Source organism: Tinamus guttatus, unplaced genomic scaffold, assembly GCF_059628265.1.
Source record: "Tinamus guttatus ecotype Peru unplaced genomic scaffold, ASM5962826v1 Tinamus_guttatus_pri_ptg000262l, whole genome shotgun sequence".
NCBI lineage: Eukaryota > Metazoa > Chordata > Aves > Tinamiformes > Tinamidae > Tinamus > Tinamus guttatus.
The window spans coordinates 97883-117404 of NW_028288796.1; the positions used below are offsets into that span (position 1 = coordinate 97883).

General features: G+C 34.9%; 1 protein-coding gene across 1 annotated transcript in view; it reads left to right on the forward strand.

Moving 5' to 3' along the window:
• The window catches only part of FCHO2 (FCH and mu domain containing endocytic adaptor 2), a 72262-nt gene that overhangs the window by 5079 nt on the left and 47661 nt on the right, over positions 1–19522 (forward strand). Inside the window, exons 2-8 of the mRNA XM_088527191.1 lie at positions 5401–5492; positions 6462–6536; positions 7948–8089; positions 8178–8330; positions 11493–11597; positions 17783–17881; positions 19036–19132. Of these exons, the coding sequence (XP_088383317.1) occupies positions 5401–5492; positions 6462–6536; positions 7948–8089; positions 8178–8330; positions 11493–11597; positions 17783–17881; positions 19036–19132 (763 nt within the window). The remainder of the gene's footprint in view (positions 1–5400; positions 5493–6461; positions 6537–7947; positions 8090–8177; positions 8331–11492; positions 11598–17782; positions 17882–19035; positions 19133–19522) is intronic.

Genomic DNA, 19522 nt, shown 5'->3' on the forward strand with positions numbered 1-19522 from the left:
ACTCTGGTAGAATATAGGGGAATAGGAATGAGTAGTTCTGATGCTGGTCTCCTTTTTTGTTAAGGAGGTTACTTTGTAGTTGTGCTTTCAACATAAGTGTTGAAAGCCATTTTAGGACATCCTTACTGAGGTTCTCCTGAGCTGTACGGGATTGCTGTTTTTACAAAAGGGAGTAAAGAGCAAAAACCATAAGAACAAGAATTCATTAAAATACGCATACCTCCTGAAAGATTAATTTTGTTTTGCTTACAGCTTCCTGTTAGCCCAGGGAAAAGCTGTCCAAAAGAAAACTGTCCTTTCTTTTGTTAGCCTGCTGCTCAGTAAGGCAATAATGGTATATCAAAACAGGATTTGAAAATTAAATTTTGACTTTTAATTTTCTTCAAATGCCCATAAAATGAGAACTAGATAGAGACCTAAATCTTCTCTGGTTAAAAACAATCCGTGTAATTAAGCTGAATCGACATTTCTGAATGTTGCAGCTCAAGTATTTGCTTGTCCATTTTCTAGAGAATAATTTGTGGGCTTGGGAGACTATTTTAAAAAAGGATTAAAGGATGTGACTTAAGCAATTTATATATATAAAAAAAGTATAATTTTATTCTGTCCTGTTTCTTTAATGTGATACTGGTAATGTGTGGAAGGCTGAATAGTAATGAAAGATGATCAGGTAGGATCACAACTTACTACTAATGTAGACTATAAACATATAGATTAAAAAGATGACAATTCACATATTGCTGAATGCTTCTTACTTTACTGAACTTTTGTTGTTGTTGCTTGGTTTGGTTTTTTGTTTTGTTTTTTTCTTAACTATCTGAACTTTTCTGGTCAAAGTTTGACCAAAATAATAAGATCTTCACATACTTGTCTATGTTTGTCTATGTCTATGTCATATTTATGTCTCACTTGCTAAGTTTTGGTATCAAAACAGTGTTTGCAGCTGTCCTTTCTTCTCTAACTGACTAAATGAGTAGGAATATCTGGTCATGAAGACTTTAGAGTAGCCTTAGTAATTAAAGAACATCTGTTTGCATCAGGTAAAAAGAGAATATTAGCTTTTTTGTGTTAATATGCATTAATGTTGAAAGACTTTAGTCCAAAGTAGACAGAGCCTGTACTTACACAGCTTGATTAGGAACATAAGAAATAAATGCTGCTACAGATTCCCTCAAATTTCTATTTACTATACCACACATAAGTTTTATATTCAGAATTGTCTTTATATGTACAAACAAAAACCTATTCTTAAAAATATATGAAACCTAATAAAAATAGTTTAGCAAAAGAGGGAGTTCCTCTAATCTGTTTCCTGTTATGCACAAGTCATGGAAATACTGAATTCTGACTTGACAATTGCTGACAGGGTTACTTTCATTTCCATGAGAAAATCGTAGCAGTTGTTTTCTGATTAAGGGAAATGGAAGGACTCTGCCCTCATTTTCTGTCGTTCTAATTTATTTTGTATGCAGAGTGGTCGGTAGTGTCTTACTGTAGGCTTATTTCAGTGAGGTGTTTACTTGCATTAGAAGTCTTAGATGTCTTTCCTCTTACAACTTTCTGTCAAGAGACACGTACATTACATCTTCTCTTTTATGGCATTGTCAAATGCTAAATCTCAACAAGAATGCCTGGCTCTATGGAAAAAAAAAAAAAAGGAGAAAACTGTTAGAAAATCCGAAGTAAATAAATGGAGACCACATAGAGAGGGGATTACTTAAATTGTACATTCTTACACACAGTTTTACAGGGTTTTGTTTGTTTGTTTCTGCAAAATTATGGCAGTCTTATCCTCAACAGATGACATTATGTAAATGACGTTATGCAAGTGGTATTCATAGAATGGTCTTTCAAACTGATCAGGAACTATATTGCGTATAATCTCATAATTCTCAATCATGAAAGAGGTCTGCTTTCTCCAAGAACTAGGCAACTGCTAGAGAAACCTGCATCTGCCTTCACTGGCTTTCTGTCTTAGCAGTCAGTGGTAATTGCTTCTGAAGGGGAATGGAAGGTCTCAGTTCCTTCAGCTGTCTGCTGCGTTTTTTTATTTTTAAGTAGGCCAGTACTGGACTTTCAGTAACCCCAGCTATTGCTGTTGGCATCAGGAACTGGGGGTAAAAGCACTTAACAAAGAAAAACTAGTTTGACATACAGCTTCCTCCTAAAGAATATTGCACAACACACTGAGGGGAGTGCTGTGGGAGAATAGGCAGCAAAAAAAAGAGCGGACTTTTTGCCACAGGTATGTGCAAACACAGTAAATGTGCTTTTTTTTCTTGAATTCAGCCACCTTTTTTTTTTTTTTTTCCTCATAGCCACAGCATATGTCTCCATCTTTATCCTAAATACAAAACCTTATTTCTATTTGTATATGAATATTTCAGTTAGTCTTCATAAAAATAACTACTAAATAAAGCAGTTGCAGATGGACTGCAAAGCTTTTCCTATGCAAAAAAAATGTGTGCTGCCAGACCACATTTACCGTGTTACGTATGTCTCCAGAGATAAGTGGGAAAGGCATAATTTATAGAATGGTCCTCAGGTTAATTGTCAGAACTCTTGATCATATAACCTGGAAATAACTGGACAGTTAACTTGCATGTTTGAATTCTAGACATGCGTGTTTATAGGTGGAGCCTGAGAGTGGTAAAATAATCTGACACTTGGCGTTGTACTAGTAAGTGACTAGTAAGATTTTATGCCTGTGCTGAATTTAAACCACATTGTACTCTCAGTCTTGCTGCTTTCTTTAAATATTAATGTATCTTTCACATAATTTCTTGGATTAATAACTATTGGTGGTGGATAAAATATGTGACTTTCAGGGGATTTTTTTAATTTGGAAAACATCTGTTCTATTTCTCTGCTATGCTTTTTGCTGTTGACAGGAGGTCAAGAATGAATAGGACTGACTAGAAAAATTCACTTAAGGGGAAAAAAAAATAGTTTCTTTGCAGTAAATTTCACATACGGTTAGGGAACAAGATGATGATGGGAATTTGCTGTTTTGAATCATGTTGTTTTGTCAAGCTTTGAGAAGTCACGACGCTGTTAGATGATCAGCCCTCAGGAAGGACGCAGCCAGACACAGGGTCAAGGCTATGCTACCCTTCCTATATTTCTGGCCAGGGAGGAAATTTATGGTGTTCCAGTATAGAAAAGATTAAAAGCTACTCCATTACGAAAAGTAACTTCCAGAATTTCTGAGCAGTCTGTGTTCAGCACATTGTGTGCAATGTGTTGCCTTAGTTGTAAGAAACACATTAAAGCCAGGAAAGGAGAGAACAGCTCATAAAGGAGCATTTTATTATTTTTTTTTCTGGAAGAACTGCTTAACGCTTACCAGCAAATGTTTATGTTTGGACTTAGACACAGTAATAACTTCGGAGTGGCTAAAGAAGAATCTAGATTTATATCATAATTGAAAATATCAGCGAAGTCTTAGAGTTCTTCTGACATTTCAGTAATGTGATGCATTCATTAGGGTTCATATAGAGTAAATACAAAAAGTTAGTATATACCTATTACTACATCAGTAATGAAAAGTATTCTGTGCCTCAAACTGTGAGGAAAGCTAGTTCGATATCCCAGAAAGGGTGTTGAAGCCGTTTTCTTTTTGCAGAGATCTTATTCATAATAAAAATAGATACGGTTTCTTCAGACATAATTTGTTATTAGTTCTTAATTATATTCCTTATGTGACCAGTATGAGCACCGGATTTGATATCTTCAATTGCTCCAAACAGCTTATTGGACTTTTACAGGTAAATTAGTACCTGAAATGCTAAGACTACATAACATAAATAAAAGCACAATTTATATATTTCCTATCCTATATTTCTTATCCTTTTGTTGTTAAACTGTAAAATCCATATTCTGTAGATAGTTCTCTTTTATTTTAGTATAAACAGTTTAGCTCTGCTAGTATCGTAGTTTTTACAGATCTTTCTGTGATTGCAGTTATGCTAAACTGATCTGCATTTTGATGAACTTTCTCAGATTACAACTTCCTTCAACCTTAGAAACATTTATTTTAAAGGTTGTTGGTTCTTTTTAATGCTTCAAACAAATAAAAGTAGTATTCTAATTTCTGGATAGCAATCTGAATCCAGTTGTCTTCCTTCACCTGTTACTTGTAAATTTGTGTATATATATGGTGTCCTTTAAGGGAGTTTCTTATGTTAGTCATGAGACTTCTGAAATACCTAATAATCTTCACATTTAATGTAAGTGTGGCTGCTGCAAAGATCTTTCATTCACTTGTAGCTGCTTCCATCTAGGTTGCAAATTGCTGCCTGCCCCAAGCTTTCTGCTCCTGTCTCTTCTGCTTTAGCAGTACAGCTGTTTATGTCCTCATAGTGATCCGGATCACTGAACTTTATTTGCCAGCTTTGTTTTTCAGCTGTAAAAGTTCCTTAATCGTGTTGGTTGCACAAACGAGTTGCTTTAGAACAAAAGGACATGAGTGACAGGAGGGAAGTGTGACTGTATTGTCAGGCTCCTCTCATTGGAAATATAGAGCTGCCACTGTGAGAAGTCCAATATCCTACTGTTCCTATTTTTCCTTCTGTTCCCCTCTGAACATTTGTGCAGTTTCCCTGAAGACAGTTCTCCTGTGGCATAATGGATCTGAAGATGTTGTAAGGGAGGAGAGGAATGGAGTTCCTGGTAGCAGCAGTGCTACTATGCCTTGCCTTGCCTTCCTTTAGTCCTCATTGATGCTTTCTCCTTTCCAGGGGAACTTCAGCCTGGTGCCAGAGTGATAAGATGTCTGACTTTATTAGCTGGTGTTTAGGACAGTGTCTTAGTTATAGTGGTGAGATTTGCCTTGCTAATTGAAATGTGTTTTAAGTTTTAAAAACAAATTTAAGAACAAAGTTACCTCTTGGAAAGAAACAAAAAACAGAAGAGTAGCTGTGAAGTGTGAAGAACTGGTGAGGTGGTTTATCAGAAGGTCCCAAAATTTGAGTTCCACGGTATTGGTCATAATGAAAGATTTGACAGAATGAAAGAGGAAGGCAGTAGTAAATGTTTTCAGTAAGGTAGGGAGTAAAAAAAATATATGAGCTAAAGAAATCCAGAAAATAGATGGTTTTGAATATAACCCAGAAGTGTATAAGAGAGGAGCTGTCTTTAGGTTTGGCAGGGAGGATAATAATGGCTACTGGTAGGTGGCTACTGGAGGTAGTTTTGGTTCTAGTGTTTTTCTGTAAGAGACTGTTGGGACTAACAGAGCTATTGGGAGTAGAGGAAGGCCCTAGAAATTAGACCTAACTGTTCTGTTCATGAAGCAGGAAACTTCATCAGTTCTTAAAAGACATGAGTTTTATACTTTGTTCTGTAATTGCTTTAACATGTTATGTTTGATGGTTCTATTTTCTTTCAATTATACTTTAGGGAGAAAGGAACAATGGCTTTGACATCCTGTATCACAACATGAAACATGGACACTTGTCAACAAAAGATTTAGCGGAATTTATCAGAGAAAGGTAAATATTTATCTTTGTTAATCCTGGTTCTAACATGCTGTTAGTGATTTTTATTTAAAAGTTTGTTGTTATGTGTTGCAGTAACATGCAGAATATGCATAAAGCAATATGAAGTAACTAATACTAGAATATCTAGACTTGTTCTATTCACTTATAACTAAATAGTGACCATTAACCATCAGTTAATAACCAGCTTCTAATTTGAAGATTGATTTAAATTATAAACTTAGAAAGCTAGAAATGTCAGATTAAGTGTTGAGCTCTTATGCTTAAGTTGATACCAGTTTTTCTTTATGTTTGGAAGAAAAGGAATTATTTCTTCAGTAGTAAAAATTATATCAGTCTTTCAAGGTTTTTGATCAGAGATACAGAATTAGGGTGTTAACAACTGTCAGCAAAATCTTTAAAAATTATACCTTTGGATTAAGAAGGGAGAAAATTATTTGCATGTAGTGTGGAACTTTATGAAAAGTGTTTGTAGGTGAGATTTAAAATGTAATTAAGTTACTGTATTATACAACTTTCCTTGGTTAAAATTTAAAACTAACATGCCTAATCCCCTTCTCCAAAAACTGGCTCTCCTGTTGTGTTAGAAGTTCAGTAGATTTAGGTATGTGCTCCGCTGTTGAAGTTTCAGGCGACGCTACGACTCTGTTTCCTGTTTTCAAAAGGAAATTCTTTGTGCTTGAGAAGCGCACTAATTATTGCTAAGAACTGTTAAAAATAAAGGTAAAACATCAGGGAAAAGAGGAATCATTCTATGCAAATTTTGTGCTCCCAGGTTTTTTATATTTATTTATATAAATACTTATTTTTACATCATGTTTATGTGCTTTTGCATATATGATTTGAGAAGTCATTAATACGTAGATATTTTCAGCTCAAGTCCTGTGTTTTGACCTTTTAAAATGCATATCCATCTGTCTTCAAAATTGCATTGGTTATGCTTTTGATTGCTTTCATTGACAGGGCTACGATAGAGGAGGCATACTCAAGGTCAATGACTAAACTAGCCAAATCAGCAAGCAATTACACACAACTTGGGTAAGTAAGTTTGTATAAAATCAGATAATTCGTTATATGAGTGTTAGGAATCCAGTTTGATTCTGACTTTTTTATTGATGGCGTTGAAGGATAAATGGGTACCATAACTTTGCCACTTTAAATGCAAGGTACCAGGCAACTATGACCAAAAAACCCACAAAATAAAGAAACAAAATAAAAGAAAAAAAGTAAAAGAAAGGGCAGTACAGCTCTTTCCTTCTGGTTAGAAAGAGACATGTAGGAACCGTGAAAGAGCAGAGTGATACAGAACATGACATTCTGTTCTATGTGCCCGAGCATGTGAGGAGAAAAACATATGGTCAGCGAATGTGGCAGTAAATTTATTTCCATTATTGCTATAGTAATGCTGTAATAAGAGGTTTTAAGAATGAGACTTTTCAAAGATATTGAAAGACCTATTCCATAGATAAAAAAAATTAAAATTAATTAAAATTTTATACGCAGGACATGAATTTAAAAGTTAGAAGGGTTGATGGACTTTTTTCATTTAGAAACATGCCAACAGCTTAGGCTTCTTAGATGATGCTAAAGATTTTTATTATTATTATTTATGATAATTCCTGCTGGAAATTTAGAGAACTTTCATCACCGGAATAGTTATATACCAGTTACTGCTGCTCTTCAAAAGTTCATTATCTGCATGTAAGCAGATAATGCTATAATATAATAGCTATCAGCACTGTAAGGGCTCTCCGTGGTACTTATTTTTCAACAGCATTGATGAAGAAGCTGTGATAGAAGCATATCTGTAGAATAGCTGATGTAGTTCATTCAATGATGTAGTTCATTCAATGTAGTTCAATATTCATACCAATATAGAAAGTGATATTTGAGGCATGACCTGACCTCACTGTCCTTTACCATATGGTTAATTTCTGTTAATCAGTAATTTAGACACAATCCATCTTTGCCAATATTTTTTTTCTGCTTTTTGCTGCTGTGATGATTTAAAACAACTGGAAATCAGCTAACCATTTTGTGTATGCATGTATGCATTATTCAAGTATATATGATATGATATGCATGGCAATACTCTTCCAGATTCAAAGTTTATATATATATATATATATATATATATATACTTAAATATATATATATATATTTTAGCTGATCTTGCATCATCTTGCCATTCATGTATGCTGATATTAGGCAAGACTGAACTTCCCTAAAACTGAGTGAACTTCCATGTATGATTTATATTGACTCGAACATGACTAATGAGTGAGAAACAACACAAGCTGGAAACTTAGTAGCTATTATTCCAAATACAGTCGGAACATATTTAATAATGTAATTTATAGTCGTTTGGGGCTATTTCTTTTGTTTCAGTTTTACGAATAAGACTGAACTTCTGTAAACATATTGCAAATGTCTATTTCTTTTCCTCTAGGACATTTGCACCCGTTTGGGATGTTTTCAAAACCTCAACAGAAAAACTAGCAAGCTGTCACTTGGATCTTGTACGAAGATTACAAGAGCTAATAAAAGAAGTTCACAAGTATGGAGATGAACAAATTAAAGCTTATAAGAAGGTTATTAATTCTTCTTATGCAAATAGAATCACTTGTTAACGTTAAAATTAAAAGCATTTGGTTTTGAAATCTGTGTGATATTTTACAGACTAAAGAAGAAGTTTCAGGAACATTGGAAGCAGTACAAAATATTCAAAGTATCACTCAGGCCTTACAAAAGTCAAAGGAAAACTACAACACGAAGTGTGTCGAGCAAGAACGATTGAAAAAAGAAGGCGCAACCCAGAGAGAGGTTGATAAGGTATGAATGCAGTAAGTGTACATCATGCAGTAATTGTGTTTTATTACTTCTACAGATACTATCTATAATTGTTTCAGAATTTATTATGTTTTTGGATAATTTTTCTGTAGGTAAATATGCAGACACTCAACGCCCTTGGTTTTGAATTAAGGAATAAAAAGTTTTGTTCTTTCCCTTCAGCTGGGACAGTGTAGCTAATTGTAGGAATATTTGAGGTGTGTTCCATTGAGGAGGAAAAAAGCTAATGTTACTTTCTGCTCTAATTTAATATGTTCCTTTTATATGCACCAAAATCCCAAAATATGAGTATCCTGATTTTGTATTAGGATTGTCCTTGGTTCACTGGGCAAGGTGGATCAGTTCAAGGCACATAGGTAGTAGGGGGAAGTGTTTCCCTGTCGCTGAACCTACCTTATCTTTTTAATACTTGATACCTCTGCCTATTTCATTTCTATTTATCTGATCTGTCTAGGACTCTGCCCTTGTTAGAATGGTTTAGTGCCTTTTTTAACTGCCATGTTTGGTACGTGTGTAGGACAGTTGATTATCAGCTTTTCACTCATATTAAAAAGGTTCCTTTTGAGCTTGTTCTAACTGTTTTCTTTAATGTAAGCCTACCTTTTTCACACTTTCTGTCTCAACAGACAGTCAGTGTTGGGTTTTAGGAATGAATCAGAAATGTGTAGGATGACAGTGTATTTTCCAGTAAACTATTGAAAATGTATTTTTTCACAATTCTTGTAAAAAGATTAAAACTTTTCAGTAAAAAAGATTCCATTTAGGGAAGACTTAGTTTTAAGACAGAATATTACAACAGAAAACAAAAATTGTTCCATTTGGGTTGTCTACATATTGAAGATAAAAACAGGGAACATCATAGGGTGACATACATGAAGGTTTTTATCTACTCTTTTGTGAATATTCCCTCAATGCTTTTGTCAGAACAATTAGTTGAGTGCTCAGCTAGTACTTCAAAAAGACTGTTTCCAGTAGAAGCTGTTGACTGTGGCTATCACATTCTTTCCAGTTATGTTTTTACTCAAATTCACCCTTGCCATTTCAAGGAGGTGGTATCAAAGATTATATTCTTTAATTTTCTTTGGCATAGAATTAGGGTTATTACTTTCAGCAGACCATGAAGAATGTTTTTATCAAAATCACAGGACAGTTACTTTACAACAAAGCATAGAATAAAATGGTACAGTAGCAAATGCCTTTTAAGACCTTATTGTAAGGCCAAATATTTGGAGAAATACTTTATTGCAGAATCTGAGGAAGAATCTTACAGAAAGATACGTCATTACATTAAACTAACTGAGGCTGAAGTTTCGTGTTAACTTGCGTAATAATTTCCTGTTGTTCCCTGACATGTCAACTTCTCCATTTATAATTGCCAAAAAACTGTTGACTGATCCTCAGGCGTTCAGTTACTGTAAGTCTGCTACAGGGAGTTCTGGCAATCGCTACACCTGAGAATACGCACATCCTGTTTTCAGAAGAGATTATTGGTTAATCATGTAACTTTCACATGTTTGACCATTTTGTCTGTCTTGCTGAATAATCACTTTCCATAAATGCTCTTCATTTTGCTTATAGTTAGACATGGTTACAAAAGGTAGAAAATGTTTCAGTTTTGTGTCAAAATCCCATGTATATGTGGTTTTGGTTCCATAACACTTCACAAAAAAATCTGATTTTTAAGTCTTGTGACTTGTATTTCCTTTCTTTTCAGTGATTAAATTTAGAATCATCTTACTGCAAATTAACCTTAACTCTTTTTGAAACCAAATGTTTAATAAAGCACTTCGTACTTTTGCTATAGTAAGTGGTATCTGGGAAACAAGACAGGACTATTTTCTTCCTGGGAATTCTTCTATGAGGAGGTGCAAGAGTGGAAGTAAAGTTAAGTTCAGGGGAAGTAGTGGATGTTTGTTACATCCAATCCTGCCATCCTTAATGCCTAAAGGATCCTTATGCACAATCTTTATATAGGGTAGTATTTTCAAGTTGCCTCTGTTGTTGTGCATTTACAAGACTGTGAGCAAGCTTTGCTTAAGCTTTCTCTGTGATGGGAAATATGCTTGTGGAACTGCAGCTTCAATTTTCTTTTGAAATCCTGGTTGATACTTTCCTAGCTGAATGTGTGTTAGCACTGTCCTATTTTTCATGATTTTTAGTTATTTTTCTCTTTAAATCTCCAAAGAAAACTGCCTCTTTCCCAAGAGCATCTTTATTTTAATTTCTCTGAAAGTTATATATAATGTTCAGCTTTCCAAGCAGTAAGTTTCTTACTGCAAGTGAGAAGTAGTTGCCATTTTTATTATGGGACTAACATTCATTTGAAAGAAGGGATGAGAGCTATTTAAAGATAGAGCAAATAGAAAATATATATTATACAACTATTTCCAGTGATGTCTTTAACAATTCAGAAGTGGCTTTTTTTCAAGTTCAACTGATGGGAAACTTGAAGGAGATAAACTAGGAATGTTAAGCAAAGTAGTCATAAAAAGCTGATGTTGAAGAGAAAAAATAAATTGATTTTTAACTTGAAGATGAGATAATATTATCAGAGATGCCAAAAGCTTCATGTCCTGTGTATCATTCTGTAAACCTTGAAAATAATTTTCTCTTCTAAAAACAATCAATTCAGTTTTGCTGTTGTTATAATTTTTCCTGTGTTTCTTTTTGTCTTTTAAGAATGTTAAACCCACAAAAAATATTTTTGGTTTAATGAACCAAATTGTACTAGTGCTCTCTTTGCACTGTATTCCAACCCTGCTTGCTTTCTTTTTTCTCAGTCTTTGACAAAAGAGCTAATTGTCCAACTTAAGCAGTACTAATCTTAAAATATTGACACCAAAATATGTTATAAAACAGTAATTGCTGAAAAGCAGCAGGGATTTGAGTGGGATAACTGATTATTATACATAACTATTATTTTTAAAATTGGTTGTATAGTTTTTGAATCGATATCTCTCAAGGCTTGAATCTGAGTTATTTGTTATGAAATTTTCTAACAACATTTTACTGTTTTGATATGCACCTATTTTTTTTAATATAGCTCATTATAGGCTAATTACTAATAATGACTTTAAAAGCATTGGAGCAGAGTGGATGTGTAAAAGTCGACAGTTTTTTCTTTTGTTTGTTTTAATTCTGTAGGCAGCAGTTAAATTGAAAAAAGCTACAGATACCTATAAACTGTATGTGGAGAAATATGCTGGGATTAAAACTGATTTTGAACAGAAAATGACAGAAACTGCACAGGTAAGTGTACTTTTAAAAGGTGCCCTTTAAGTTCAGTAAATTTCATTGCCTCTCATTCAGATTTGATCTGAACTCAAAGCTTTTGTAGAATCAATTCAAAATAGTATGTCCTTTGAAAACTGATGTGAATTACAGTGTTAAAGGTAGTAGTAGGCAAATATTAACTGACCGCATCTATTTTACTGTTGGTGTTGCTGGATAATTCATCTAGATATTAGCACTCTAGAAAATCTTTCTAGAGAATTTTTAGGAAGAAAGCAAAATGAACTTCTGGAAGTATTTGAGGTGTGTGATAATAATAGGAGTTTTAGTACTGGGATCCATCATGCTTTTTCAATGTTTTTCCAGCAAAATGCTTCAGTTACAGCTTGCAAAAGTGCCTTCCAAATTGTTTAAGCACTTTGATGAGAAATTTCTTTTTGAAAATTCTTTGTACTTTTCCTTAATTTCAAAGAGTTATTTTTAAGTATGGAAAAATTGTTAGGGAGATTCCACTGTATCTGTATTGCTAAAGTAGAGTGGAAAAGTGTTACAGTTTGTTGGAGCTCTGTGGCTATGGGAATGAAGATTTTGCAGCATGGGGATTGTGTAGGCTGGCATGTGAAAAGCCACACTGTCCTGAACTATAAACTGCCTTCCTACTTCCAGAATCTCACAGAATTAGATCTAGTTCATCTCTCAATAGACCTTCAAAACAGCTGTCACTGAGAGGATACCAAAAGTATCACATGCCAAAGCCCCACTCCAGGCATTTGTGCCAATAAAGATCTCCAGTATATTACTGCAAAAACCTTCCTTTAAATGACTTGTATAGAGGTCTTATAAAACCTTTCATTAAAGGGTGTCAGTAGGCATCTTTTTCTAGTATTCTGACTAGGGTGCGGCTGGAAGATTTATGCCCCTTATGCTTCCCCTATCCATTTTAATCAAATTTAAGTACATTATTTTTCTCTCGTTTTAAAAGTATTTGTTGTTTTAAGTACTCTCTGTGTGTGGTATGTAATTGTGCCTTCTTTGCGTAAATTAGTGTCAATTGCAGTTCTTCACTAATATAGGAAGGCTCGATAGAGAAAAAATCATCAAGGAAAATTCTTAGGTACTATGGTGGGCTAGGTTATATGGTTTGTTGTGCTTTTTTCTCTCCTCTCTGATGTGTGAGACTGCTTTTTCTATAATATACTTTAAGCGAATGTTACTGTCAAAGGCAACAGTTGACCACGTGCTATGCTCTTGTCTTCCTCAAGTATGAGGAGTTGCATGGGAGAACTAATCCTGATAACGTGTAGTAAGAAAAGTTTGCTGTGTCCCAGAACAGTTCCTGGATCCGATTTAAGAGGTCACACAGCGTTTGTGGTGACACAAAGGAGTCAGCAACATGAACTTGCATCTCTAAGCATTAGTGCTGGCTTACAGTATGTGACATTGTGTCCTGACTCACTTGAATAGGAATTCCTAAGGCAACATTATATATCTGTTGCCCCAGGATTGTATATGTGAAAGGTGAAGTATTTGTGGATCAGTTATCCTAGGCAGTTTGGTGCAGGGTGGCATTGGCATGTGTGATTGTGATCATCTGAGAATTTTGAGACTAGGCCGCATTTTAAAACATATGCAAGTATTTTTGGTTATTTTAAAGTCTTAATTGTTGGAAACAAACCTAAATTATGGTAACAAAAGATTCTCTGCTACTGAAGTGTAACATTCCTTCTGGAAAGTTTCCTCAATAAGAATAGGTGGAAGCACCCTGACATGTGAGCACATACTGCTGATATCCAGAGCGGTAACTTTTTGTTAGTGTTCCTGATAGTGTAGCTATTGTAATCACTCAATAAACATTCCAGTAACTGCAGCACTGTATAGTACTGCACAGTACTGCAGAATGTATACGTAACAGTGCAGCCTGACTTTTGCTGTAGGCTCCGCTTCTAATACTAAGAGATAAAGTAGAACCAGAAAGATACTGAGCTGTTCTGATATAATTTTGTTTAGGTCATACACAGCTGTGCTCTTGTGGAATTAGCTAGAATAATTTAAGTTCTTGCCCTGTTTGTTATTGTGCTTGTTTGGAATTTTCCAAATCCCCACTGAAATAGATCCTGTGAAGGCTTCTGATCCATTCCAGGTTCAGCCAGGTTGTCCATCAGTAATCTTTTAGTCTCTTCTGTGTATACTTTTGTGAGTTCCCTGTATTGCAAGAAAGAGACTCTTTGGCTCTTTGTAGCAGTTGATTTTATTGCTTTTTGAAGCAATTAGAAAATAGTCAAGTAATACAACTTTAATAAACTGGTCTTGCTAAACTGCACTGTAAACTAGTCTCCATTGAGTAAGAGAGCTTTGAGTAATGCGAAAGAACTTCTTGTTTAGAACTGATGCAAGATAAACATGAAGAGTATTTGAAATGGCTTTCATTGTCAGTGAGTTACTGAAGGAAAATACAGGGGCTTTCAGCAAACAAACTAGCTGGGCTTTTCTTTGGGTACTAAAAAAAAATCAATTTGAACATGACTCCCACAAAAGAACGAGAAGCGATACAGCTTATTTTGTATTTAGAGACAGAATATGAAGATGCTTTTTGCTAATTTTTTTTACTTGTGTTATTAGGTAGGTATTACACATTAGGTATATAAACCTATCTGGAAAAACCTGACTACACTATTAGGGGTATATTTGTTTTACAAAAAGAATACAGATTACCTCTCATTACAATTCACATTTGTCTTACCTGCTTAGTTCCTTAGTACTTCCCCTGATCCTTCTTCATGAGGATGATCAGGGGCCTGGAACATCTGCCCTGTGAGGAGAGGCTGAGGGAGCTGGGCCTGTTCAGCCTGGAGAAGGCTGAGAGGGGACCTGATCAGTGTCTATAAGTACCTCAAGGGAGGCAGTGAGGAGAATGGTGCTGGCCTCTTTTCACTGGTGGCCACTGACAGAACTAGAGAAAACGGCTAGAAACTGAAGCATCAAAAGTTCCGCATGAACTTGAGGAAAAATTTCTTAACAGTGAGGGTGACAGAGCACTGGAACAGGCTGCCCAGAGAGGTTGTGGAGTCTCCTTCTCTGGAGATCTTCCAAACCCGCTTGGATGCAGTCCTGTGCCACGTGCTCTAGGTGTCCCTGTGTGTGCAGGGGGGTTTGACTAAAGCAACCTTAAGCATTCTATGATTCCTTGTCTACAACACCCGTTTTACTCTAAATTAAAAATTTTAAGTTAATGGACAACTGGAGTCCTTAATTTCATGTGTTCCACACCTACTCTTATGGGAAAATAAGATCAGATTTATGTCAATGAAAGCTCTACCTACCCTTATATTTTTGCAATGTAAGAATGTATCTGCATTTGCAGTTTGGTGGAAGGATTGCCACTTCATGTATGATGTCATTGGAAAAACTAGCAAAGCTCATGGAACTGTGGAAGCCCTGCAGCCCTCTTTAAATCAAATATACTGTAGATTATCTTAGAGTATGTTTCACTTGAAATTAGTAGCTCTGAAACAAAATAAATGAGTGTGCACGTTCTTAGCTGCTTCAGTACAGAATCAGTTGGCTGAAATTCAGTCTATCTTAGGCTGTTCAAATAAAATTCTTCTGAGGACACTCACTAGTATCTTGAGTTGCTGTGACAATGTTCTGAGCAAAAATATGCTAAAAATGTGCTAAGGACACTTGATTGTCCTCTTTAGCTTTTCAGCTCTTCCTCACATTGCTTCTGCTTATTTTTTTCTTTTTTTTGTCATAACTGTCTTTCTTGCAGTTATCAAGAGGGAAGTGACTTGTGATACATGAACTTGAAAAGTTGAATTGCGAAGCATGATCTTGCTAATCTTGAGCTAAATTGTAATTTACACTGCAATGAACATAGAATGTTTTTGTTTGATAAAGTGTAAAAGCATAGTTTGTTTTCTGTTCCTCAGAAATCGATATGACATTCTTCCTGCTGGAAGATTTTCTGAGAAACATTATCGTTTTTCTGTTCAGTGGTTATATAATAGTTAAGAAAATAGTATGTTAAGGAAATCTTTATGCCAGTTATCCCACCTGGCTAGAAGCTTTTTTGTTTGTTTTTAATCACATAGTACAGTCAGTCACTGGAACAGGCCAAACAGCAGAAAGTGTTAAAGTATCCTTTCAAAGTCTCTTTTGTTAACTGGACATGAGCAGTCTGCATGTAAAGAAAGAATAACTCTTTACAGTATATATTTTAGAAGCCACAGGAAAACGTGCTTAATAAAATAGCATGCTTTCTTTAGTTGTATATGCTAAGTTGGACAGCTAAGAATACTGCTGATGACTTTTTTCATTTTTATTGTAGCTTAAAATGCTAAAGAGTTATTTGAAATTGTGCTTGGTCATTAATATGAAGATCCATTTCAGTACATCATTTTCACATGTACTGATTTTCAAAAATTAATCTCAAATATGTTGTTCATATATGCAAGTAAACCATTAATTTAATGATTATACCTGTGGTTTTGATAATGTTTCCTAGATACTTTTAGCTTTGATCAGAGCCTTTTGTATTACCCACAGTGTGAGGCCAGATGGCTTCTACTTCAAAGACTCTATTAAGCATAAAAACAGGAAATAAGGAAATAACAGTGTGGGAAGGGTAATATCCACGGACAGACTAATCTCTGAATGGCCAGCTGCATAGTCCTTTTGATATGCCCAAGAGAGAAGAGGTGGAAGGAAGATGGCACATGGGTTTTGCAAACTTTTGCAGAGAGCTTGAACCAAACATAAAGGAAGCAGTATTGGCATAATCTCTAAAGTTCACTTGGAGTCTAAAAGTTAGGTAGTGAAATGGGAAAGGTCACTTGCATGCAAGTGTTGACACAGTTATGGTGAATGAGATGGTTTTATAGAGATGGGCCGTAGATAGCTTTGAAAGCAAAATGCTTTGTGCGACGAGGCACCTAGTAAAAGCAGGAAGGTCAAAGAAGCTATGAAATTGTAAGGGAGATTATAAGGTCTGTAATCAAGAAAAGGAGAAGAATTTTGATCTACTTGATTAAGGTCTATAGAGTCGTATAAGTATGGCAAGAAAAAAAGAAACAACTGAGTTTAGGAGATGGGCATGGGATAGAGGCATTTGGTTTGTATGGAGCTGTTGCCGTGTTTATGCATGAGAGTGGCAGGAGGTGAGGAAGGTAGAAGGCAGATCCTCAGAGAAACCTGAGAAAATTGAAGAAAGGATTCGTGGTGCTGTGAAGGACACACTTGGATGGCATTTATTCAAGTAGGAAGAAAGCTAGGAGAGCAAGCTTTCAAGAAGATTATGGTTAACAAGGAAGGTGAGGAGAGTATTAGTGCTGATCTTTGTCTAGGAAAGAGGTCTTTCAATTTTGAAGTAGGCATCAGATGGAAGTCTGGGAAAGACAGAAAGAGGTGGAGGATGAATTCCAGACAGTGTCTGCAAAGACTCTTTACAGCAAGTGCGAAGATCAAACAGATGGATCATACTTAAAGATGCAAATGAGGTAGATTGCTGAAGAGGAGAAAGCATGTGTGTATTGTGAGTAGGAGGAGGAAGCCTTCAGGAAAAGGTGCGAAGGAGATCTAGAAATAGGATTTGGGGGGTTAGATAAGAAAAGTAGATGAAAATCTTAAGTAATAGAGAAATGAGATTTTTAAACACTCATCATCCCTATTTTCTTTTGGAAGAAATAGGCAAGATTTTATATAAAGAGAAAAAAAATCAAAATAGGTAAAAGATTAAAGAGTAAGTAAAGTAGTAAAATTACAGCTATGATGGTTTACCGTATCCTCTGCTACACACAAGTAGAAAAACTTTTCAGTGGAAGTAAAATGCTCTGTAGCATAACATTGTATATGCAAGGCATTGGAAATCCTTACTTTTAATATTATTTACTTACTGTTTACATATTTGCTCATATTTGAATTAGCTATTTGCTGATATTTATGATTTTTAAACACAACAGGATTTGAATTATTCTTTAGAATCCCAGTAGTTGAATACATTCTAGTCTAAATGGAATTTTCTAGAATTGCAAATGGATGTTATGTTTGTACCTAATTTAGTAATTTTATGAATTCCAAAGTCTCCTTTCTTAACTACGGCTTGCCATGACCAAGTAATGTAATTGATTTTTTGCTTAATATATTTCATAAAGATACCCTGTTTCAAGGATTGTTTTAATGATAAACAATTGTTTTCTGGTTTACAGAAATTTCAAGACATTGAAGAAACACATCTTCTTCATATGAAAGAGATAATAGAATCATTGTCAAATACCATAAAAGAAATTCATTTACAAATTGGAGAGGTAATTTTATATTAATATTTTTATTTAACTATAATATGTATATTTCTAAATTATTTATTGAAACATTTCTTATTGTCTTGGCGATATTGCACCTTTCAAATGATAGTAAAGCAGAGGCTGTTGAAGGAGATAAACAGAATTAGTCCAGGAGTTCAAGCAAGATTTTGAAGTAAGTTTGGGCCTTTTTGCCCAAAACATCAAACATTATATAGGTATTGAAATTATTTGGAAGGTGTTTGGAGGACCTTTCAGTGTCTGCTAAATTTCCATTTTAATCTTTTAATTAAATAGCTAAATTAATAATGATGCTTGCATTTGTATTCAAATGAATTTCTGAAAATTCTTGTTCTTTTCTTTAACCAAAAACTTAGGATCACATCGGTCTGAAAAGTTTCAGAATTTTGGATACACTATTTTTGGCAGAAATAGGTCTTCAGTAAAAGTATTCTTATAACCCTTTAGAATATGATGTCTTTAGATGCATTTTTTTAAGTAATAATTCTTATAAGGAGTCCATTTTTGGAGGGGGGGAGGGGTATGTTGAATGAAGTTACATTTGTGAACATTTAAATTTGAGTCTCTGTGCTCCTCATTTGATTTTGAGATCGTCTGCTAGTGTGTGGTGATCACAAGATAATGCTGTTTATTCTTAAACCATATCTATACCACACTGCTGGAAAGACTTTGTAGTATTAGCCTGTGTTTTCCTCCTTGCCTCCTTCCAGCAGTAATGCTTTTGCTCAAGCAGGTGGGAAGGGTGATAATGCTGTGGTGAATGTTCACACCATGGTCACACCCATACTGAGCTGACTGAAGAGACTGCCTGGCTTTCTAACATTGTAGTGGGACATGTTACTGTCAGAAACTCAGAAAACTGTATATACAAAAGTGGTTTAGACTGAAGAAATGGAAGTAAGTCCTAGACCAGCCATCTACATACATTTTTTCATTCTCATTTGTATCTGTCCTAGTACACACACTTAGTAGCATTAAACTGATGAAGGGATTTTGCAGATAAAAATGCCTGTAAGCCTTTTAATATATTCTGGGGGGCAGTATTTTGAAGATTAAACCTAGAGAAAAGCACTTTCTAAAGCTAATCACCCTCAATTGCTGCATTTTACCTTCCCATTCTTTTTTTTTTTTTTTTGAAGGTGCATGAAGAGTTTATTAATAACATGGCAAATACTACAGTTGAGAGTTTAATACAGAAATTTGCTGAATCAAAAGGAACTGGCAAGGAACGACCTGGTAAGAGATTAAACATAAAACAACAGGAAATATTAATTTTGAAACTGATAGTTTCTGCTCCCAGTGCAAACCCTATGTTACACATTCACCATATACTTACCAGCTGAAGTTCCCATAGTTTTGTTGAGCTTTCATATTAAATGATTCATAAAAATTCAGCAATACATAATTTACTGCATCTGTGTAGAATATGTATTCATTAAGCATAGTAGTTTGTAGAGCTGAGGCCCTGTATATACGCCTTCAACAAAACTCCTGAAACTGTAGTGTTAGATAGTTCATCAGTAAAAATTTTCAATAAATTTAAGTTCCTTTCACAGGCTTACTTTACTGTGTGCCTAGTATGTACTCTACTATATGTTACTCTACTATGCATAAAATGATATCCTA